This window comes from Harpia harpyja, chromosome 7 (genome assembly GCF_026419915.1).
Source record: "Harpia harpyja isolate bHarHar1 chromosome 7, bHarHar1 primary haplotype, whole genome shotgun sequence".
NCBI classification, from domain to species: domain Eukaryota; kingdom Metazoa; phylum Chordata; class Aves; order Accipitriformes; family Accipitridae; genus Harpia; species Harpia harpyja.
In genome coordinates this window covers 31,177,700-31,201,443 of record NC_068946.1, presented here as the reverse complement: position 1 = coordinate 31,201,443, position 23,744 = coordinate 31,177,700, and the positions used below count along the sequence as shown (strand labels likewise).

Below are 23,744 nucleotides of genomic sequence, written 5' to 3'. Positions count from 1 at the left end.
TTCTACACAGCACACTGCTTCTATAATCTATACACTGTGTATTATACTACTACTTACTTGTTGGATCTTCAATATGAATGAGGTCGGTTGGTTCACTGGGATGACCACAGCCAGCTTCATTTTCTGCACGAACCTGGAACTGTACATCTGTACCTTCAATGACATCAGTCACTCTGAAATTGCAATCTGGACCAGCTGTCTTGCCAGCTTTTACCCAGCGAGTGGCTAGTTTTTCTTTCTTTTCAATAACATATCTGAATAAATTGGGGAAAATACTATTAGGTACTTGAAATGTGATCACTTCAGACTTCTTGCTCAATAAAATAGATGAAGAGAGATTAGAATATTTTGGCCAATGGAAAAGTAGAGAGAGCCATGTGTGACAGATTTAGTGAACTTTATTTCACACATCAGCCACTTAGTCCTGGTAGGTCTTGGACATAAAGGGGCTGACATTACTGACAGACCCAATTCTGAAAGCCAGTTCCTGAACATCTGCTCTGTTCTCAGGTTTTATAGAGCTGCAGAGGTAAAAGAACCTCCAAGCTATACTTGTATCTTTGCTAGTTTGGATCTCAGTGGTTAGTCCACTGAGAATATTGGTAGATATTATCTGTGAGTTACTCAGCTGTCGAAATTCTGCCTATGATAGGCTATGGGAAAGTAATGTGAATTAAGTTATTTATGTTGCTTCAGGCAGATCTCTGTAGTTGTCAGTTTGTTCAAGATATGCTTACTGTGATTGGGAAGGAGAGGAAGAGCAAAGATATAAAGAGGAAAAATCTAACTGGCACTCAAGGTCAATTTCAGAGGACAGATACTTTAGAAACCAAAGAAAAGGACAAGTTACGAGCAACCCAAAGGAGTAAAACAGTCTCTTTGAAAAGTGTAATAAAGAAGAGAATGAACAGAAAAGAGATGAGGCTTCATCTTAGCTGAGCGTATGCAGTTTAAATAAGAAAGTAGGGCAGAAGGCAAATATAACAATACTACTTGGTGGATGGGTCTAAATGGCTACAGTGCTGGAGGAACTGGAGACTATGGTTGCATTAAATTTTTTGTATTTTATATACAGTTCAATTTAATCTGATTTGATTAGATGCTGTTTTGAGGGTGTTGACACATGTTCATTGTTCATGCACATTAGGTTATTTATATTTGCATAATTCCCACATTTTAAAATCAAACCCTTAATTGCTTTGACCACATGGCTTCTCTTTTATATCCATCCACCTCTTTTTCATATAAAATGTGTCCATTTAAAATTTAAACACTTTGAGAGAAATGCTTTCATTCATGAAAAGATTTTGATCTACAGGAAACACTACACAAACTTAAAATGACCTTACCTTTGGATTGGTCTGCCACCATCATTCTTAGGTGGTTCCCATTTCAAATCAACATGACCCTTTGTCACTTCAACTATTGTAAGAGCATATGGAGGCCCAGGTGTTGCTAAAAAAAAAAAATACACACATTAGAAGAATAGGAATCCATTACACGTGAGTTGTTTCTACTGATCACTCAGTAAGCAAATCTGAAACTTACTGAAAGTATCTTTAGCAAGCACTGAATCTTCAATTTCACAATAATCACTCTGTCCAATGGCATTTTCAGCAGCCACACGGAACACATACAATGAGCCTTCAGTCAGTGGGCTCACTGTGTACTTGGTATCTTTCACTGTTGTATCAACTGTCTGCCACCCTTTTCGCCTTACATCTCTCTTTTCAACAATGTAGTTGGTAATTGGGGAACCTCCATCTTTTTCCGGCACTGTCCATTTAAGATCTGCTGTATTTTTAGTAATATTAATAACCTCAAGCCACCGAGGTGGTGAAGGAGGATCTGTAAAATAGAAAAAGAAGGTAAAACAGGTTAGTGTATTTCCCATCAAAGATCTTGGAAGACAGGGAATACACAAAAACTATTAAAACTTTGTATTTTCTTTGCTGAAGCAGGGCAGATTTTAATATTTCATAAGCCTTCCCAGAGTTCACTTGGTACCTAGAGACAGGCAGACATGGGGCTTTTTTAAAGACAGAGACAGTATATTTGCAGTAGCAGCGCGTTCTGAAACAATACTCACAGAGCCTCTCTTTGCACAGCACAGGGTCACTGGGTTCACTGGGCTCACTCTCGCCAGCCTTGTTCACAGCTCTTACACGGAATGAATATTCTTGTTTCTCCATAAGCCCTTTGAGGAAGTGTTCAGTTGTGGGAACTCCTTCAGCTACTCTCACCCACTCATCTGTTCCAGTCTTTAATAGTTCAATGACATAAGATTCGATCTTTGCCCCTCCATCGTGTTCTGGCTTTGTCCAGTTCAGGAATAATGATGTCTTGCCAACATCTTTCACAGTTGGCTTTCCCGGAGGCCATGGTGGATCTAGACAGGAGTCCAATATTAATTACATGATTGAAAACAGAGAAATTTTTTGTTGTTGTTAAATTGAGACATTAAAAATGTGTTTATTATACCAATTGGGTCTTTCACTAAGATTGGCTCCGTTTCCTTGCTTGGTTTTCCAGGTCCTGCAAGATTCTCTGCCAAGACACGGAACTTATATTTCTTCTTATTTGTAAGACCTTTAACTCTGGAAAAAAAAATTAAGTTTGATTAAACCAAATCTACACATTAACTCGTGCCTAAAATGTTATTCTCTCTACTCTTCCTTCTACAGTTTACTTGGAAAATCTAAAAATACCCAAAGTACTGCTAATGATGTTTTATGAAATGGTGAACATTCAAGGTAGGTATATTCTCAACAGTAAAATGGTGCACCATAACATAGAAACCAATGTTTTGAGAGCCATCTTGCATTTTTGCATGTTCCATGGTTGTTAGTTAATATGAGTATCAGGAGAAAAAAACCCCAGGGTTTTGGCAAATGGGTACTTCAGATGGCTATGTCTGCTCTTTTATAATGTCTTATAAATAATCACATAGCATAGAAATTATTAAGCATAACATTTAAAAAAAAAAGAGATGAGTCACTCTTCTGTAAAGATATTCTTCTTTAAAATTAATTATATAAAAAAGTATGCCAACAGATGTTATTTGGATCTAAACTTATGGAAGCAAGGAGAAAAGAGTAAGAACAATGTAAAACTTGTTTAAAAGGCTACTGTTACATTTTTATGTCTCTGTGACCTATTTCAGACTAAACTGACTATGGTCTTACTTGAATGTTGTATCTTTCACTGGCATTTTATTGCATTTTATCCATTTATCCTGTTCAGGATCATATCTTTCAACCCAGTAGCCAGTTATGGGGCTGCCACCATCTTCATCTGGTTCATTCCATGTTAAGGTGACTGAGTCTTTAGTGACCTCTGTAGGCTTGAGACCTGTTGGAGGGCCTGGTGGATCTGTATGAATTAATAAATTAAAAAAAAAAAAAAAAAAAGAAAACCAAAACCATCACACACATGTTTTTTTTTCCCCGTGTTAAAATATTGTAAAAATTTAACATTAATTTAACTAACTAACCAAATGAATATTTTGCAATAATGGGGTTACACTGTGCTGGCTCCCCAATACCATACATGTTCTCAGCACTGACTCGGAACACATATTCTTTATGAGGAATTAAATTGGTAGCTCTGAATTTTGTATCCTTAATAGTTGATGACAACTTGTGCCATATTTCACTGTCTGTAGCTCTTTTCTCAAGGACATAGTTGGTGATTTTAGAACCCCCATCATCTCGTGGAGGATTCCACGTCAGAAGGCAGGATTCATTTGTGATTTCTGATACATCAAATGCAGCTGGTGGACCAGGTTTATCTGTAGAGGACAAATGGGAATGTTAATCTTCTGCTTGCATACCTCAGTACATTACTAATGATTTTTATAAACAACATAAAACACATGCATACCAAGAACATTAACTTCAACAACAGCAGTAGCACGTCCACTGGAATTTACAGCTTCTATAATATAGGTTCCACTGTCACTCCTCTTGCTGTCTGTAATAGTGACTGTAGAATGATTAGGTTTGGTTTCAATGGCAATTCTGTCATCAGGTCTCAAAATTTTGTCAGCCTTGGTCCAAGTAATCTGGGGCTCAGGCTTTCCAGTTACTTTAGCTGGCAGCTCAATTTTAGTTCCAGCTTTCACAGTAAGTCCAGCAAGAAGCTTCACATCTAAGAAAATTTCTGGAGCCTCTGATTTAGGAAAGAATAAAAACATTGTTATAGAAATAGTATTTCAAAGACTGTAAAGATAAAGCAGCTATTGTAATTCAGTGATTGAAGTAATTACCTTTTGCATCAATGGCCTGAACATCATCTGTTGGCTTACTTGGCTTGCTAGCTCCTATTCTGTTCAAAGCCTTAACCCGATATGCATACCACTCTCCTTCCTTGAGTTTTGTTACTTCCATTCTGTTTGTTATAAAAAAAAATCCAGATATTTAAAGTAATGATGATGGCACAGTTAGTTGAAAGGATATACCTTCTGATGTTAATTTACTTACTTTGTTTCAACAACAGGCTCCCCACATATCTCCCACTTGTCTGTGCCACGTTGGGATTTTTCTACCAGATAGCCCTTAATGCGGGCACCACCATCATATTTGGGAGGCTCCCATGTTAGGAAGATTCCTTTTGATGTTGGATTTCTCCATTTAACATTCTCTGGTGGATCGGGCACCGCTATTAAAAATTAAAAATGTATGGCGTCTTAGAAACCAGTCTAAGGAAGATATTTTTTTACGTCTTATTTTAAAGAAAGTCAGCAAGATTTCAGAAAGAGAAAATCAGCAACAATGTGAAATAGTTGACTCACTTGCTGGTGTTGACATATTTACAGGTTCATCAATATATGCAGGTTCTCCTGGGCCACATTTATTGCATGCAGAAACTCTAAATAAATATTCTTTTCCTTGGATGAGGTCAGGTACAGTGAACTCTTGGTCAACAACATGATCCATAACCTAAAGAGAAGGAAGGCTCCAATGTGATTCTAAAATTTATTTCCAAAGAGCAATTACCAAAATAAGACACAAAATTCAGTAGCACATGTGGAAACAATATAGCAAATAGAAATTAATTGAGAAAGAATGAACTTACTTTGTTCCATGTTTTCCGGCTTACTTCACGTTTTTCAATTATATAGCCGGTAACTGGACTTCCACCATCATCTTCTGGAGGTTCCCATGACAGCTGTACTGTGTTCTTGACTATGTCTAAAACTTTAAGTTCTCTTGGTGCACTTGGACGAGCTAGAAGTCACAGAAATTGTATTAATTATTTTGTAATCGGAGTTTGACAGATGATCTCTAAGTAATCTATCTGCCAGAAGACTTTCTCTTCTTAGTCATTCTTCCTTAAACAGCAAAGTTGGATATTGAAAACCAGAAAAGAGGTTTTTTGGAGGATGGATTTCTAGCTTTTAGTTATATTTTAATATACTTGGTTTACTGAAAGTTGTGTGATTTCACGTTATTAACCTAATCAGATTTTAGCAAGACAAATATGGAATATTATTGCTAGAATATATACATGTCCACTTACCAATGACATTAACATCAATTTCTCCTGAAACAGATGACACAGGGTTTTCTAATGTTAAGGAATAAATTCCCTTGTCTGGACGTTCACTTGGAGTAATTACAAGTTCTGCAAAGGAGGCAGTGGTCTTCATTGTTACACGATCACCCTCTTCTAAGACTTGGTCACCAAAAGACCATGTGGCGGTTGGCACAGGGTAGCCAGTGATAGGAACTCGGATCTTGATTGGCTCTGGAACAATAACTTCCAGCCCATCTTTAAATGCACTTAGGTCCATTGTGGGTCCAACTGGAAAAAGTGGAAAATGGATTTGATGAAATATTTTCGGATGTTCTGAACATGGCTAATAATAGCTGCGTTTAGAGGCTGATTCTGACTGTATCTCAGCCTGCAGCTAAGCCTAGGCCTAGCTGTGGCTTATCACTCCCTACCTCTCCTGGCTAAAAGTTTTTTTAGAAATATGTGAGATAATAAGGCAGCTTAGCATTATCAAGGAGGAGATCTAGTTTACCCTTTAATATAAAAACTTTGTATTGTTTCAATTTTGGGGTTTTTTTTGGTCTTCTCTGCCTTTCTCTCTTTCTGTTACCTCCCGCCTTCCACAAAGCTAGGTCAGGACACAAAAGGTCATGCCTTGCTCTTCAGGCAACCTAATAGGTCTCTGCCTAATAGTACAGCTAATTATCTGCAGAATGTGTAATGGAGGAGAAATAGCTCAGAATCTCAAAGGTCTAAGGCTCTTTATACTGGTGGCATCACAGTTACCTGGTGAAAAACATACATATTACCCACAAGACGCACTTTAATTGTGTGTCTTATCTGATGAATTATCTTTAATAAATAGCATATGGCTTACCAAAAGTATCATCTGCAGTTAATGGCCCAATAGCCTCCGCTGGGTCAGACACACCAGCTGCATTTTCTGCTGAGACTCTGTAGTAATAACTGGATCCTGGTTTCAATCCAGTTACCTAAAAAGCACAAATAATCATTTAGTAACTCATATTAAAGATGATCTACACATTTTGAGTACTTTGCTGTTGAACAGAACATCTTACCTTAAAAGTAAGAGCAGGTACTAGCTTTGGGTTACAGCGAATCCACTTGTCTGTTCCTTCTTCTTGCCTTTCAACAATATAACCTAAGACTGGACTTCCTCCATCTTTGAGAGGAGGTTCCCATGTGAGCTGCACTGATGACTTAGTTTGATCAGAATGATCAAGGTTAATGGGAGGACTCGGTCTCTCTGAAAACAATTTGGGAGAAATACGTTTTCACAACTGATAAAGGAATATGGTTCTGCATATCAGCTGTCTATACCTTAAAGTACTCTCTTTAAAGCATTTGCATAGCTTTTTCTAGACCAGTTTTTTAAATTGAGGTTGGATCCTAATTTCAGAGCAAAAATATTTGGAGTTCTTACTGAACCAAATGGTAGCAAGGTACTCCTGATATATCTGAAGGACAAAAGTAGGGAAAATCTAAGTGTACATGGTATTTGCAGCACATGTTTCTGAATTGAACTTTCCTGCACACATAATATATAAACAGCCAAAATGTCCCTGCCTCCTAATGTAATCACAATCAGTGCTTGCATACTTACTGATTGGGTCCATAATTTTTACTGCACGTGTAGCAGGACTTGGTTTGCCAACTCCAACCATGTTTTGAGCTCTTACTCGGAAGAAATATTCTTCATTTTCCACAACATCAGTAAGGACAGCTGACAGTTCATCAGCTCCAGTGGTCATAGTTGGCTCCCATTTGATGGAAGCTCTGTTACGCAGTTCGATAACGTAGCCAGTAATTGGAGATCCTCCATCATACTCAGGCGGTTCCCAGGTAAGTGTAGCTCCAAACCTGTTCACATCAGTAACTTCTACATTTTGAGGAGGACCAGGAACATCTGCATTTTATTTTAGGGAGAAAAAGGAAAAACAAGGTATGTGTTTTTTACCTATTGTTAGAATTTGTACTGCTTTTCTTACACTGCCATCAAACACTGAGTTTTTCATAACTTCTGCTCACCAAATTTGCTCTTAGCTTCCACAGGTGTCTCTGTTTCCACTGGCTCACCAGTGCCCACTCTGTTCCGTGCACTAACACGGAAGAGGTACTCAACTCCTCCTTTTTGCAGTCCAGTAACAGTGTATTCACAATTTTCAGCACGGTCAGTGACCATAATCCAGGTCTTACGCTTGATATCACGTCTTTCAATGACGTAGCCTATTATTTTACTTCCGCCATCACTTTCTGGTTCTTGCCAGGCAAGGCCAACTTCACCATCATAAGTTTCAGTGACTTCCAAGTTTCTAACTGGACCTGGAACATCTAACAAAGATATGACAATATTTTAGGGCATTGCATCTTCCCCCCCCCCGGCTTAAATAAATGCAAGCAAGGTTTTAATAATGGGAGTACTTACCAATGACCTCTACATTGATGAATGCTTCTGCCTGGCCATGTTTGTTTCGAAGTATAACCTTGTACCGTCCCTTATCTGATTTCTTTGCTTCATAAATTTTGAAGGTAGTGCAGTCAGTTGTTGTATCAACAGTTGCTGTGGGCAGACTTTCCTCCCCTTTCAACCATTCAGCTTCTGCTCTTGGATAGGCATCATATGGAACAGTCATAGTTAAAGGCTTCCCAACATCAACCACAAGGTTTTGATCACCAGTCTTGATTCTAGGTGCAGCTAAGGAAGATCAATGTGACAAGTAAGTACTTACATATAAAAAAAAAAAAAGATATATTTCTGTAGTCAGCAAAGAAGTTAACACAGAAAAGTAAAAGGAGCTGTTGTGTGAATTCTAAGCAAATCCTTCATATACTCATTGGATTGCTCCGGAGAAAGAAACTAAGGCTGGCTGGTATGTACTGTGTCCTCCTATAAAATCAGGGAAGAGGGAGTTGCTTTTTGAGCATTAATTTAATTAATCAATGTATTTTATTGGTCTGATCCTGTAAAAGAGACAAATTAGGAATTAAATGTCTGAATGACTGAAATGAGTAGGCCAAATAATTTTCATGTTTTAGATCTGCAGCGAGCTAATGAAAAGGTTCTGTCTCCTTTAAGCTCAATCCATGCTCTTTGGTATAGACGCCAAAAAGTGACCTGTTTTCCTCAACAGTTGGATCAGCGTGGTATAATAAAACGTGTTTGTTGCCTGAATTATAATTCATACAGATTAACAGACTTGCACTTGTCTCAGCCTGATTGAGTATTCAATTCCACTCTTTGAAAGAACAAAAATCAATTTAGTTAAATAGTTAATTCACTAATCTAAGATTTTATGAAAGAAACACAAAGCAAGCAACTTACCAGCTAATTCAAGCTTAGCTCTAGCTTCCTTATCTTTGGCAATAAATCTGTACTCCCCTTGGTCACGAGGCTTTATCTCACACACCTGCAGCCTGTGGACCTTTCCTTCACTCATCATCTGATGTTTGTCACCTTGGACGATAATCATGTTGTTTCTCAACCACTTGACCTCCACACCATCTTTGTTCAACTCAGCCATGAAGATGACATCTGCACCAGGAGCTTCATAAATATCTTGTGGTGGTCGGATGATCTCAACAGGGATTTCTGAAATAAATGTCAATTCATTTGGTGTTATTTGTGTATTGTTTCTATTATTACCAGATAATGAAGAAATAAACTCTATTCAATTTTACACATACCTTCAACAAAAAGTCTTGCCCTAGATTTCCTGTCATCCACTCCACAGGAATATTCACACTCATCATCTAGTCTACAGTCTTTTATGATTAATCTGTGCAGATTTCCATCCTTTTCAAACTGGTATCTTTATGGGGGAGAAAAGTAAGCAGTATTTTATTTTCCAGACAAAGCAACAAAGTAAAGCAACCATGTTTAGCATATTAACAAGCATAATGAAATGTACATACTTTTTGCCTTCTTTGATTTCTCTTCCATTTCTGTACCATCTTACACTGGCTTTCTCTTTGGAAAGCTGGCATGTAAAGACAGCATCATCAAATTCAGTGACGGTCTGATCCCGGAGATGTTCAATGAAGTCTGCTGGTGCTTCTGTGATGAGAAGCTCTGCAACAGATTTGTCTTGTCCAGCAGTAACAGTGTATTCACCTTCATCTATAAACCCACAGTCTTTAATGATGAGTGAATGTTTGTATTTATCAATTTTGTACAAAACGCGCTTGTTGAACGTGATCTCTTCACCATTCTTTGTCCATTTGAGGGTTGCATTAAGGCGATTGACTTTGCACCAGAATGTGACAGTTTTCTTTTCCATGGTCTCAATGTCTTCAAGGGGCTCAACAATTCTGAGTTCCTCCTCTGTTAAGACAAAAAACCCAAAGACGTAATTAATTTACATCCTCATGATCCTGATGTGAAATTGAATGTAAGATGATGAAATAATTTTAATACAGTGCAAGTTATTTACCTAATACTGTTAAGGCAGCAGAGCTTTTGACATGTTCACCTCTCTGGTTTGACAGTGAGATAGTATAGGTAGCTTGGTCTTTCAACTGTGCATCTCTGACTCTGAGGGTGTAAACTAAATCCTTCTGGACAATAATGTATTTTGCACTATCAAATATCGCCTCATCATTTTTGTACCACTTCTCTTTGGCACCTTCTTTATTGACTTCACAGTTGAAGATAATTTCTTGACCCTCATTAACTTCTTGGTCCTTGAGGGGAGTTATAATCCTGAGTTTTTCTGAAGTTGAGAAAATAGAAGAAATAGGACATCATGTAGTATAAGGAATGCAACAAAATATGCACCTGCACATTGATAAAACAAAACTTACCAATCACTGTTAACCGTGCTGTAGCTTTAGCTTCACCAACCATGACAGTATACTTTCCTGCATCTCCTAGAATAGAGTCTTTAACCACAAGTGTTCTCTTTTTGCCATCTGAAATGATGTTGTACTTATCACCAGGCTCCAGGACTGTGTCACCCCTCAGCCACTGTACTGTAATTGCCTCTTTGGATACTGAACAGACAAATTCAGCTTTGTCTCCTTCAAGCACCTCAAGATTTTGTGGTCTGGTAAGAAATTCTGCTGCAAGTTCTGAAAGAAAACATTTTTGTAGATATATATATGATTTTCTTTTAATTTTTGCTTATGAAGAGAATAAACCAAGTTGTGTATTCTTACTGATTTTTAATTTTTTTTTTTATTTCCCAGAAAACAAGGCCATCAAAGTAACTCTCTTACCATGTACAGTAAGTTTTCCCGTTGTACTAGAGCTTGGGAGCTTGCAAGTGTATTTGCCAGCATCTTCAGGATGAGCATTACGTATGAGCAGAATTCTCTTTCGGCCATCAGAAATGTGTTCAAATCTACCACCATCAGGCACCTCCTCATCTCCTTTAAACCAAGTAACTTCGGCACTAGGCTTTGAAACTTCACAGATCAATTTTACAGTGTCATTTTCATTTACTTCAAGATCAGGAAGATTTTTTGTGAAAACAGCTTCTTCCTCTGCAACAAGAATTGCAAAAGATGACTAAAGTCTTTCACCAAAAAAACATCTTTTCTTGTTCATAGATTAGATTCTAAACCACTGTGTTTTACCTATCACTGTAAGTAGGCCTGAAGTTCGAGCTGTTTTTGCTTCACAGGCATATTCAGCTTCATCATCGAAGACACATTTACTGACAACAAGAATGTGTTCTGCACCTTTGGAAATTATGTCATACTTTTTGCCTTTTCTAATTTCAATGCCGTCCTTAAACCACTTCACCTGTTTTAGAACAAATAAACATGGTTATTAATATTAACATACTCATCATGCATTTCCGTTGTCTGTTCTTTTGTAACAATATAATAAAGTTGTCAACTGAAAAAAAAAAAGCTCTAGTTGAAGAAGTTACTCAGATTAAAAAGTATTATTATTGACCTTGACACCTGGACGAGAGATTTCACATTCAAACCGAGCAGATTCTTTCTCTTTAACTTCAAGGTCAGTTAGGGGTTTCAGGAACTCAACACGAATAGCTGTAAGAGAAAAGAAAATTTTTAGTAGAGGAAAGTCTCCAGTAAAGAAGAATAAATTGCTGACATTGATATTATTGCCATAGAGACTAATACATAGCGTTCAAAGCACTTAGACATTTTGTAGAAAATTGTAAATTACTCACGTTCTACATTAAGAAAACATGATGTCTTAAAATCCTTAGCATCACAGGTATATGTTTTTGCATCATCCAGTGTGCAGCCATGGATAATGAGTTTTCTGACCCTGCCATCAGAAATGATATCATACTTCTTTGTTTTGTGAATTTCCTCTCCATTTTTGAACCATTTAACTTTCGCATTTGCCCTAGAAACTTCACATTCCAGTATTGCAGTGGCCTCCTCTTCAACAGTCTGGTCCTCAAGTGGTTTAGTAAATTCAACTGGGGGTTCTAGGAGAAACAGATAGATTTTTGATAGAAAATTTCTAAATTATAGCCAGCCCTCTCCCAGTACAGAACTGTCCCATACTGTTTATTAATTTTCCTTGACTGAATAACCAAAAAGGCTCTTAGATGTCTCTGCTGAAGGTGTTTTTTTATTTTTTATTTTTAATGCCCAGACATGTTCAGTTAATTCAGCGAATTTCTTTATTTTCAGCCTACTGTAAGATTACACTGAATGGTATCCTTGTCCATGGGTTTTTTACTCACAAATCATCACAAAGCCTTGCAACTCAGTTTCTTTAACTGAACTACAGCCATGTGATCTCAGTGGCTCTGAAGTTATACTCTGAATTTAAGGAAGGATTTTTTTTATTTTTCCTTGAATTACTAAATTAGTTAAAGTGTGGGCACTTTTTTGACTTCTTAGCCATACACAGCTTGCAAGCAGTGCAAGTGGGTATACAGTCAATGTTATGTCACTTGACTGATGGTGTAGTTGTGCTCTCATAGGTTTCTGGATACTCCAAAGAGCAGAAAAAAGCCATTGGGAGCCATAAGGGCCAGTATTTGCGGGTCATTTTGAAGCCAATTGAATGTTCAAGTCTGCAATGAAGCCCTGGAAATCCTAATAAACTGATCAATCATCTCCCATGTCTTACACATTTCCAGTATTTCCCCTTTTCCTCAGCTCTTCTGTGAAGCATAAAGATTTTAAGTGGCTTTTTTAATCAGGAAAGTTATCTACCAGTCCAATATTGTATGTATGATCCTACTAATTTGATATATGGAGTATACGAACATCCTATTCCAGGGTGAATCATGAATGCACCATTAACACCGACTATGGTATAATTAAAATGACTGACTTACCTTTCACAAAAAGATTTGCTTGAGTTCTGAAATCTTTTGCTGTCAGTGATACCTCTCCCGCATCTGTTAACTTGACATCTCTAAGAATAAGTGTGTGAACTCTCCCTTCAGCACGTGTCACGACCTTATAAAGTACACAAAAAACCCCCCTTTGTAAGTGTCTACAACAAATATTTAAGAAATATTTAATGAAATAGCATTGCTATTTATTGTTATCTATCTGTGGAGTTTGGTTGTTTACTTTTCTATGAAATTTTGATAATTTTCTTTTGCATATACTAGATATAGCTCGACACAAATGCTTTGCGGATTTTGAGAATCATTTCTGTTTTGTCCTTTCACTTGCAAGAAACTGTAATTTTAAGTTTCCCCTTGTTTTAAGGTATCTGTGTCCTTGTATTAGAAAACTTGAGTCTACTATCAAAGTTCAAAATGAGGCTGACTTGAGGTCATGTTTATTTTGAACAGGTACTAATAAATACCAAAATAAGTAAATTTATGGGAAAATGTTGGTATTACTCCTGGCTACATCTAAAGTAAAAACTTTTAGAAAGATATAAAGAGGTTTGGCACCCACCTCATACACTCTTTTGTAAATGCCAATTTGACTTTCTACTATCAAATTTTGGTAAAAATTTCTGCCTAAAAAACCCATTTCCTTGTTGATCTATTTCTGAAACTACTTTGCAATCATGAGTTTGCATTGGGCCACTCCTACACAAACATCCCTTTTCTCTAGGAGTGGACCTGGGGGATTCAAGGATACATCCTGCATTGCAGCCATTAAGAGGCCTGCTACTCGTTCATGCCATAAATTTTAACACAGCTCTTGAAGAATTCAGTTTATTTATTTTCAGAAAAGTAGAGTGATCAAGTAGTAGATGCTGGTTTAGAAAAATAAAAGGGAAAAGTGAGCTTCTGCTAAGGAAGAAGCATAAAAGATTAAGTTACTTTTGAGAACGCAGTCCATTTTGCTTCAGAAGGAAGGAAGGAACTAAGAGGCTGTCCTTCCTCCCAAATGGTCATTGTGTCCCTGAAAACTAGCTCTAGTGAATGCTCATCTGAAAGAGATTAGGATGAAGCCAAATATAGATTTGTTCAAGATAAGCAGTAAAGATAAACAAAGAAGTCACTTCAATAAAGGTTACATGCGTACAGCTGAATGCCAGCCACAAACGTAAAATTATAGTTTGAATTAAAAACAGCTGAAATGAAACACTTCTACAATTATATTGATTCTTGAAGACAGTAGTAAAAGTGTTTCAAGAGGCTATTTTAAATGGGCAGAAAGTGATGCATCAAGTAAATATATGGTTTACTCTGAATTTCTTCCTGATAAAATTTCAACTGAAGTCAACTGTCAATTTTGACTGTATATGTAAACTGAATGAAAATCTGGATTTTTTTTTTCATGTACTTAAAATGATAGCTGAGACAGATAAGAGCAAAATAACGTTCCATCATACAGAATATTGAACATATAGTATTTTCTTGCCAGGCAGTAATAACTGTCAAGGCACTGCACTGATCAATAACTTCCCACATTTTTATTCCTAGACTCAGAAGTGATTACCTTGATTTATTTATTACGTCTCATCTGCTGAGTTTCAATTTTCTTTATCTGTCCTTACATACTGTAATAGGGTCACCTATCACGATGATCGCTTTTTCTTTTCCTATTTCTATATTCTTTTTTTTAATGAAATATTTTTTATTTAGGCAAATTTGGTGAAGCTCAGAAAGATCTAGTAAAACCTGAAAATAGTATGTTAAAATTATATTTAAAAGAAAAAAAAAATCTGTACCAAACTATTATTAGCAGCATTATTACAGGTTCTGAAACTTTCCTCTGAAAGTTTGAAAGTTGGCTTTGTCTGAGGTTTCCAATTTGTATTTTCATTTGCATTATCTCCCTTAGGCCTAGTACGTGAAAAAGAAGTCTTAAAACCAGTGATATCTATTTATATTTTATGTTTCTTAATGTATTTCTTTAAGTTTCTTTATGTATTTACCCTAACATTAACTTTAAATATTAAACTGACTGCATTCCAGGCTGCTCAGATCTGAGAGTTAAGAGCCAGCACTTGATGAAGGGTTAAAAATAGCTGGTGAGAAGTGCTTGACAAGCAAATCTGCCCAGAAAGGTATCTATCTGGAGAGCCAGAACAAATGCCTGAAATGGAATTTGAATCCTCTTAATCCCCTTATATGCAGAATTGGACTGCAACTCAGCATTCAGGAGAAAAAAAGCATTTCCTGATAGCACCTTTCAAAACCCTCTCACTGTAACTACAATTAACCTGAACAACAATCATTCAGTATTCCTGTGGCTGAGTCTCCAACAGAATCAGGCACAAAATCACTGTTGTAGTGATTGATATTTTGGAACCTTAGATTCCCTTGAATACATGTAGTATTCCAGGACACTGGAATTTCTGGGGAAAAAAAATGCTATATCTGGTTTAGTGACGATTTACCATTTGGCACAGCAGCACTACTGTATTGCTGTGCCTTAGTACTTCTACTGGCAGAGAGGAAATGAGAAAGAAAGAGGGGAACGGAGTTGAAAGATAGGAAGGAGGAGGAAACATGAGGAAAAATAAAGTTTAGTTTCTTTACCTTATCACTGGGCTCCAGTTTCTTTCCTTGCAGGAACCACTCTACTGGGATTCCCTCATAAGAGAGTTCACAGTCGAAGGTTGCTGATTCCCCAGCTGTCACTGTTACATCCTTGAGGGGTCTCAGCAAACCAATTACTCGAGCTTGGTAAGGAGAAGACATAATTTTCTGATTAGTCACTTCTACCCAAGAGAGAGCTGCTGCCTTTATGTACTAATCTCCATGGTGGCTTCCCTCAAGACAGACAGATATTGCAATGCTGCTCTTCAAATTCCCTAAATAGAAGAGGCCACGCTGGGTTTTTAGGGGGAGGGCTGGTCACCTAAAATTTTCTATTTGCAGAGCTTGTTTCTTTAAATTGAACAAGGTCAGCAGGAAAGTTGCCGTGCATCTGTCTTCCTGCCAAGCCTTGCATACCTCTTGCTAGATAAGGCATGTGTTTTCCAAAATAGTGAGGACTACGATTGGAGTGGGAAACAAGTGGTCTTCAACCATGTGGTCTGTGCCCGTCCATCAAACTCTTAACCCTATCCCCAGATATCACTGTGATCCTATCCTCTCAGGTTAACATGATACTTTAATGCAGTAAAGCCTTTGCTTGTAATACTTAGATTTCATAACAACATATGATGCCAGACCATGAAGTAGCCTTCAAGGCCATCTCCTTATTTTTACTTCTCCTATATGAATAAACTATATACAAGGTTAAAAAACATATAGGACATTCCTTAACTAAAAAATTAAGATGACTTGAGTAATTAATCCTTGAGTTGCTGTTCTGGAAAGAATTGCTGTGGGTTCAGTACAGTATAGAGATTTGTCCACCCATTCCAAAGAGGCAATGAGTACCTTGTTTTCACTTAATTAATTAATTTCAGTTTAAAAGACACTTACGTTTCACTCGAAGGTGAGCACCAGATTTGGCATTTGCTGCTTGGAAATCTACTCCACCAGCTTGATCTAAGCGTACATTGTACAGCGTAAGGAAGTGCTTTTTGCCTTCCTCCTTGATTTCACATTCCTGCAAGAAGAGAAATGAAACAATTTTTTCAGTATCTTTTTTGTGCTTCTCACCACAAGAGCCCCTACTTCTCCTCATATTATGCCTCTGTTATCTCCTCCTCCATTCACAATACTTAGGCCCACTGCCACCTGCAATATACCTTATAAACTTTCATTCATAGGCCTTTCCTTTCAAAGTCTCTTCCTAATACAGTCTGCTTCTTCTTAGAAAGAAAGGGCAAGAGGCAACACATTCATGTTAGTGAATAGTATGTGCTGATTGACTAGCCAATATATCTATATGTAGACCAGTCAAAGGCCTAAGGGAACTAGAAATTACTAAGCTTGTGCTGTGATCTTTCCTTGAGAAGGGTCTTTTTCTTTTATGCAGACACTGATTATCATGGAACTTCTGATCTTTGTGTATTATTCACATAGGTACTGTTACATCAAAGAGTTGTCAAATTATTGCCAGTCGTGACTGTATTGTTTCTTAATTTCCAGATCCTTCCAGCAAGGAATTAAGAATATTAGATTAAATTATAGCATTTTAAAACAATTTTAGCTGTCTTAATAATGGAAAAGAGTTTTAAAATGTGATCTACATCTATTTAAACCAAACATAACTCAAAACCCAAAGGTAAATGCAGACAACCTAAAGTTTGTATTTTTAAATGCCATTATGTTTAAGTAAATTCTATGAGGTCTATGCACTTTGGATACATGATTGTTAGGGTCTAGTAATACAGAATGTACTTATTTATGTAAATTAATTTATTATTTAGCTATTTTATATAATATTTTGGATTAAGTTTGTACTACATTTTAAAAGTTATTAATGAAAAAAAAGTTATTTTTATTATAGTGACCTTTATTGAAAGCAGAAAGAGATTTCACTTAGTTTCTGCAGCCACCTTCTTCTCCTTCACACCCTACCTCCCCGCAAATTGTTGAGACACACATAAGAAACATCCTGAAATATTTGCTTACAGCTGATTCAGTCAGGGGTTCTCCTTTTAGCTTCCAATTGCCATGGACACCTTCCTCAGAAATTTCAATATCAAAATGGGCAGTCTCTGTCTCAATCACCTCCACACTGTGTAGTGGACGTATAATCTCAATATCCCGGTCTGGAGGGGAAAAAAAAAAAAAAAAGGTGATTGATTCCCTCAGTCTCCAACAGATCCAAAAAGACCTCTACTACAGAGCAGTCCAGTAAAATAACCATACCTTCAATATTGAGTTTAGCAGAGGTTTGATCAGTACCACAGTCACAAGTGTACTGTCCAATGTCTTTCTTCAAAGCTTTCTTGAGGATAAGGATTCTCTTTTTACCATCAGCCTTAATAACAACATTCTTTGATGGAGTAATTGGTTTGCCATCCTTCATCCATTTCACTGGGGCATCTGCTTTGCTGATTTCACATTGTAAGATTACTTCATCTTTCTCTACAGCAGTGTAATCCTGCAGCTTCCCAGTGAAGTAAGGGTCTCCCTCTGCAAGCAAAAGTTAAGAAATGTTTCAGTCTGAAGTTTTAGTCTTTCAAAAAGGACAATTAGTTGTCCATAAAATAAAACCATAAAATAAATTTCTTGTTTATGCCCGGCAAGAAGGATTAAATATAGTCCTTAGAAATATTGTACAGCTGTATTGCAAAAAGAGAAAACAACAAATATCTGAGAAGCAATTCAGTATACTACTAATATTGCTGACAACATTGTTTTGGTGCTCTAGGAGTTTCAGAGCACCATTTAAGTATCTAATAGTTAATTTTGCAACAGTTGCAAGAAATTTTAAAGTTATTTTAATTATCCTCTGTGAATGGGGAAATGGAGACCCAAAGAAGACAAACAAATTGTAAAATTGTCAAAAATCACAATTTAGATTTAGGCCAAACCAAAAAAACCCCACCAAACCAAACCAAACCAAACCAAAACCAACCCCAAGACTTTCTGATCACCATTTTTCATTAGTAAGACTCTTCTGACATTATACATCATGTAAATTCTTTTGGGTATTCTTACCAAGAACAGTGAGTTTAGCTTCTGAGGATTTGTCCATAGCTTCTACTCTAATCTGAGAAGTATCATCAATAGTAAGATCTTTGATTGTGAGTGTATGGAATTTGCCATCATCTGCCATTGAAACCACTTTGCTGGTATGTAATCGCTGGTCATTCTTGAACCAGACAACAGGGATATTTTCATGGGAGAGTTCCACAGTGAACACTGCAGTTTCTCGCTCCTTTTTTGTTACATCCTTGAGAGGAGTAATGAATTTCAGGCGGATACCTATAACAGCATAACATTTCATTAGCAATAATGTTATTAATAAAAACTATTCAAGGACTATGGTGCAAATCTTTCCGAGAAAGGCAAAGTCAGACAAACCTTCAATAATTAGCTTGGCACTTGTTCTCTTATCCTCAGCTTCAAACATGTATTTAGCTTCATCCTCAAATGCAACAGATTTAATAATCAGAGCATGCTTTGTTCCATCTGAAATAATTTCAAATCTTTCATCGGGAGTGATCTCTTGTGTTCCTTTCAGCCAGCGGAAAGTCTTGGGTTCTCTGGACACCTCACATTCAAACTTGGCTTCATCCTTCTCAAAGACCTTCACGTCACTTAGTGGAGTGATAAAGATGAGAGGCAATTCTGAAATCAAAGAAGAGCACTTTCAGTTCAGTGATAGGTTCATATAGACTCTTCTGCTGCTAGATTTGATCTAATGCCTGAGATACACATGGAAATGTTGGCAAAATGCAGACTGTACCTTTCACTTTCAGATTAGCAGCACTTTTAGCATTAGCAGCTTGGAAAGACACTTCTCCAGTCATATCAAGTTTGCAGTTATGAAGGACAAGAGTATGCTTCTTCCCATCCTGAATGATTTCACAGTCCTGGTGATGAAGAAACACCCGCCCCCCCCAAATATGAATATTGTAAGAAACCTCTCAGAAAACATTATGATTAAATATGTTTTTTCTAGTGTAAATTATGGTTCAAAAATAAAGCAGCAGCCTTACAGGTGAAGGTGTTAGGGTTTCTCCCTTTAGCTTCCATATAGGATGGACATCAGGCTCAGAAATTTCAATTTCAAAACGTGCTGTTTCACCAACAAATACTTCCACTCCATACAGTGGGCGCTCCACTTTAATTAAGCGAGCTAAAATAAAAAAACCCCAAAGTTCACATCTGTTTACTCACTCATTTTATACCGTAGAAATGTAATACTGGAAAGGGTCTCAACTCCCTCCCTATCCCTTCTTCAGGGCATTCAAATGCCATCACTGATAAATGTTTTTTTAACCTCTTTTTAAAAAGCTGCAAGTTTGGGCAGTCTACAACCTCCTTCTATAATATGTCTGAAAGTTTAGTTATTTTTAGTATGAATATTTTTCCTCATAATTAACCCAGATATCTGTTACAGTGAATTAAACTAACTGCTTTTTTTTCCTGACTGTAAATGGACATAGAGAATAATTGATCATCACTGTCTTTACAACAACTATTTATGTATCTTAAGGTATATTGTCTCTTGTAAATACTCTTAATAATTGTAAATCTAGATATTTCAGCTATTCATCATAACAGCATGTTTTCTAAAGGTACAATTTTTGGTGCTGTACTCTCGAGAGCATCTGTCTGTCTACACTGTTTTACAAAGGTTTCAGTACTTTCCTTTAGCCAAGGCATGATAACTTACGTTCAACGCTGACATTAGCACTTGTCTTGTCAGTTCCACAGTCACACTCATAAACACCCTTATCACTCTCTGCAGCCTTCTTGATCTTCAGGATACGGCGCAAGCCATCTGTTTTTATGGAAATTCTGTTGGAAGCTACTAGTTCTTCGCCGTCTTTGTACCATTTTACTGGCACATCTTTGCTGAGTTCACACTCCAGAATAATATCATCTTTCTCCACAGCACTGTAGTCTTGTAATTTCACAGTGAAATATGGATCGGCCTCTACAGAAGGCATAGTGGATATGAAATGGTGAATTAGTAATATAAATTTACTAGAACACCAATATTTTGTCTCTTTCTACTTATAAAAATTGTTTATACATATTATATAGCATATTTTAAATTATTTATGTAATTACCTAAGACTTTGAGGTTTGCTTGTGTGTTCAAGTCCTTGACTACGGCCTTTATTTCGGAGATATCATCAAGTGTTACTTCTCTCATTTCTAGTTTATGAACTTTGCCTTCTGAAGTAATAAAAACTGTTCTGCTTGTGTGGAGTCTCTTGTCATTTTTGTACCATTTTACTAGCATGCCTTCATGAGAAAGCTCAAACTGAAAGTGAGCTGTTTCCCCTTCTTTCACCGTTTGATCCTGTAGAGGTGAGATGAACTTCAGCCTCACACCTGTAAAGTAGACACATAAATACCATCAGAAAAAGGCTAATGTGGTTCTAAAAGATACATTCTTTATCCATTTTTTATTGTTTTGTTCATAAGAAGATCCTTGCCTTCCACAAACAGCCTTGCTGTGCTCTTCTTGCCATCAACTTCAGCAGTGTATTCTCCCTCATCATCAAACTGAGAATCATTGATTACAAGAATATGCTTCTTTCCATCTGCAATGATGTCAAATTTTTCTCCAATCTTGAGTATATCAGTGCCCTTAGACCATATAACATTGGCCTCTCTGGTAAGGACACATTCAAACCTTGCTTGGCGCCTCTCAGGGACGGTAACATCTTTTAGGGGCACAGCAAAGTCCAGTTCAATTTCTGGAAGCAAAACAGAACACATCATTTGTAATGTGCTCCATGTGAACTCTGTTTAAGTTGAAATCATACTGCATGGTGCATCATACCTTTCACTGTCAGGATAGCTGTAGTAACTGCATTAAGTGCCTGGTAAAGGACTTCACCAGCTTGCTCTAACTTGACTTTGTGCAAGGTTAGGAAGCGTTTTCCTCCTTCAGCTTTGATTTCACAAGTCTGGAGAGATGACAGACTTTGGTAAATACAATGCCAATGCCCTACTGCTAGGTATTTTTAATAAAGAGATTCTAGAAACATTTTATACACAGTAAAGAGTGAGCTGGAAAGATTGGAATTGCTTTTCAAGGAAAGTTAACACTTCTAATCAACAATAAAAAAAATGCAGTACCTTTCTTCAGCATTCCACACTTTTTTTAAATGTCAGCATTATTCCTAGCAATGTGTGTAGGATATTTTTTTTATTGTCTGAATAATGTTCTATAATCCTTTGAGAAAATGAAGCCCTTCAAAACTTAGCTTTTATAGCATATAATTCTTAGAGAACCAGTGTTTTTTAATCACCATAATGCTTACCCTTTCTATGTTCTGGACTGTGTAGCAATGACAGACCTGCAAAGAGCTTACCATAAAGACTCAAGGCAACCTGTTCACAGTGTTTAATTTAAATAAATTGTGTTGTAAAATTCAAGGACGCTTACAGGTGAGGGTCTCAGGATTTCTCCTTTCAACTTCCATTCACCGGGAATATCATCCTCAGATATTTCTGTATCAAAGTTTGCTGTTTCTTTCTCGTAAACTGTAACATCCTCTAATGGTTTGAGTAGTTCAACTTCACGTTCTAGAACGCACAAATGAACACATCTATAATTAGGCCAAGCTTTGGCAGAGCTTTATAATAATTCAGGTTACCTTTTTTGTTTGTTTGTTTAGAGGTTTTTGAACACTGGCCTATGAACTGATTAAATATAATAAAATAAAATCTTCCTTACCGCCAAGGGTCAGTTTAGCTGGGTATCTGCGACCTTCAACTTCCACTGAATATTCCCCAACATCAGCAGGGCCAGCATTCTTGATTTTTAGGAAAATTTTATTTCCTTCTTTCAAGATTTCTGTCTTGTCAGTTGGTTCAGCAGGGATTTCCTCATCTCCTTTAAACCATTTAAAGTTTGGTGTATCCTTGACAATGTCACAGGTGAAAGTAGCTGTTCCTTTTGGTTTCACATGCTGGTCTCTTATGGGTTTTACTAACCAGTCTCTTATCACTTCTGCATGACAAAAAATTACATAAAAATACAGCTTAGCAGACTTTTACTACAAATACACGGGTCATAAATAGAAGAAATAGAACTAACAGCTTTTGTATTACAACAGGGTTTTAGTAGCTGTAAAAATATTATCTGTCCATTTATATTATAATACTATGAGAAAAAACTTTTCTAATTTTAAAACAGCCCAAATATCCTACAGAGAAAGGACAACATGATTTTGATTGCTTACCTACTACCTTAACACAAGAGGAGCATGAGAGCTCAGTGTCTTCCACGGTAACAGTGTAAGTGCCAGCATCAGCATCATCTGAATCAGTGATCGTGAGGGAATGCGACAAACCAATAATGCCCAGAGCAAATTTCCCAGGCTTGTCTTTGATGATCTTCCCATCCTTCCTCCAGACCACACTTCTTTCTTTGTTAAGCTCACATGTCAAGTACAGTGGCTGGCTTTTAACCACAGTGACTTCTTCTTCAAGAGTTTTCACAAACCTCACCGGGAGTTCTGTGGGAAAAGCAACATTTTGATTTGTCTCATTTGTATACAGAAGGTGTGATGCAGAAATGCCTTACATATTAAATCAATATGTGCAGTGATTGATGGAAACAAAAGGATGCATCTACCAACCACTGTAAATTCACAAAGTACCAGTAATTCTAGCTTGAGGAGTAGCTAGCCTTTAAATTTATAAACTCAAAACAAGGAATACCTTCAACAATGAGTTTGGCTGTAGAGGTCTTCTCTTTGTTCCCCAGTCGTAATACACAAGTATATTCACCAGCATCTGACAGCTGGACATCAATAATATGCAGCTTCCTGTCTTTGCCATCAGCAATAAACTTGTGTTTGGGGCTCTCTCGGATGTTACTTCCATCCTTCATCCAGCTGGTAATTGCAGTGGATGGTGAAATAAGGACTTCAAAGATTGCAGAAGACCCAACAGATTCAGCTTCTGTTAGCACTATATCTTTCATCTCCTTGACAAACTTCAGTGGTACGGCCTTGAGTTGGTAAGTGAATGGAGGCTCTTCAGGAGGTTTTTCACCACCACTGCCTGGCCTGAGTTTCCTTCTTTCTGCATCTGCTGGTGAAGGTGTCTTCTTGGCTGTAATTCAGATTCAGAAATGAGTAAACTAATCCTGATTTATTGCTTTTGCTTGTAGGTATTGACTTGTAGTATCCTACCTTTGACTGGACTGATACCCTTCGGAGTTTCTTCTTTTGGTGGCTTGGCCTCTGAAGTAGAACAGCAATATTATTAGGAATGTAGTTAAATAAACATACATACTAAAGTTAAGACAAATGTTTCTTTTACAAATCAGCT

The 23,744-nt window shown here is 37.1% G+C and overlaps 1 protein-coding gene across 25 annotated transcripts in view; it reads right to left on the bottom strand.

Moving 5' to 3' along the window:
• TTN (titin) overlaps window positions 1-23,744 on the bottom strand; it is a 245,697-nt gene that overhangs the window by 77,355 nt on the left and 144,598 nt on the right. For all 25 annotated transcript variants that reach the window (XM_052793469.1, XM_052793487.1, XM_052793478.1 and 22 more), the window contains 45 exons: window positions 23,606-23,656; window positions 23,130-23,525; window positions 22,649-22,924; window positions 22,141-22,416; window positions 21,850-21,989; window positions 21,241-21,367; window positions 20,891-21,154; window positions 20,520-20,786; window positions 20,119-20,382; window positions 19,439-19,578; window positions 19,186-19,312; window positions 18,801-19,067; window positions 18,435-18,701; window positions 17,640-17,906; window positions 17,400-17,539; window positions 16,302-16,428; window positions 15,408-15,550; window positions 12,789-12,912; window positions 11,658-11,924; window positions 11,417-11,514; window positions 11,092-11,260; window positions 10,732-10,998; window positions 10,318-10,584; window positions 9,948-10,226; window positions 9,430-9,838; window positions 9,202-9,326; window positions 8,840-9,106; window positions 7,943-8,212; window positions 7,546-7,848; window positions 7,121-7,423; window positions 6,576-6,763; window positions 6,374-6,488; window positions 5,521-5,805; window positions 5,077-5,228; window positions 4,793-4,940; window positions 4,482-4,659; window positions 4,268-4,389; window positions 3,883-4,170; window positions 3,494-3,790; window positions 3,186-3,372; window positions 2,482-2,597; window positions 2,090-2,389; window positions 1,549-1,848; window positions 1,350-1,455; window positions 58-254 (listed from right to left, as the gene is read on the bottom strand). In XM_052793469.1, coding sequence (XP_052649429.1) covers window positions 58-254; window positions 1,350-1,455; window positions 1,549-1,848; window positions 2,090-2,389; window positions 2,482-2,597; window positions 3,186-3,372; window positions 3,494-3,790; window positions 3,883-4,170; window positions 4,268-4,389; window positions 4,482-4,659; window positions 4,793-4,940; window positions 5,077-5,228; window positions 5,521-5,805; window positions 6,374-6,488; window positions 6,576-6,763; window positions 7,121-7,423; window positions 7,546-7,848; window positions 7,943-8,212; window positions 8,840-9,106; window positions 9,202-9,326; window positions 9,430-9,838; window positions 9,948-10,226; window positions 10,318-10,584; window positions 10,732-10,998; window positions 11,092-11,260; window positions 11,417-11,514; window positions 11,658-11,924; window positions 12,789-12,912; window positions 15,408-15,550; window positions 16,302-16,428; window positions 17,400-17,539; window positions 17,640-17,906; window positions 18,435-18,701; window positions 18,801-19,067; window positions 19,186-19,312; window positions 19,439-19,578; window positions 20,119-20,382; window positions 20,520-20,786; window positions 20,891-21,154; window positions 21,241-21,367; window positions 21,850-21,989; window positions 22,141-22,416; window positions 22,649-22,924; window positions 23,130-23,525; window positions 23,606-23,656 — 9,666 coding nt within the window. The remainder of the gene's footprint in view (window positions 1-57; window positions 255-1,349; window positions 1,456-1,548; window positions 1,849-2,089; window positions 2,390-2,481; window positions 2,598-3,185; window positions 3,373-3,493; window positions 3,791-3,882; window positions 4,171-4,267; window positions 4,390-4,481; window positions 4,660-4,792; window positions 4,941-5,076; window positions 5,229-5,520; window positions 5,806-6,373; window positions 6,489-6,575; window positions 6,764-7,120; window positions 7,424-7,545; window positions 7,849-7,942; window positions 8,213-8,839; window positions 9,107-9,201; window positions 9,327-9,429; window positions 9,839-9,947; window positions 10,227-10,317; window positions 10,585-10,731; window positions 10,999-11,091; window positions 11,261-11,416; window positions 11,515-11,657; window positions 11,925-12,788; window positions 12,913-15,407; window positions 15,551-16,301; window positions 16,429-17,399; window positions 17,540-17,639; window positions 17,907-18,434; window positions 18,702-18,800; window positions 19,068-19,185; window positions 19,313-19,438; window positions 19,579-20,118; window positions 20,383-20,519; window positions 20,787-20,890; window positions 21,155-21,240; window positions 21,368-21,849; window positions 21,990-22,140; window positions 22,417-22,648; window positions 22,925-23,129; window positions 23,526-23,605; window positions 23,657-23,744) is intronic.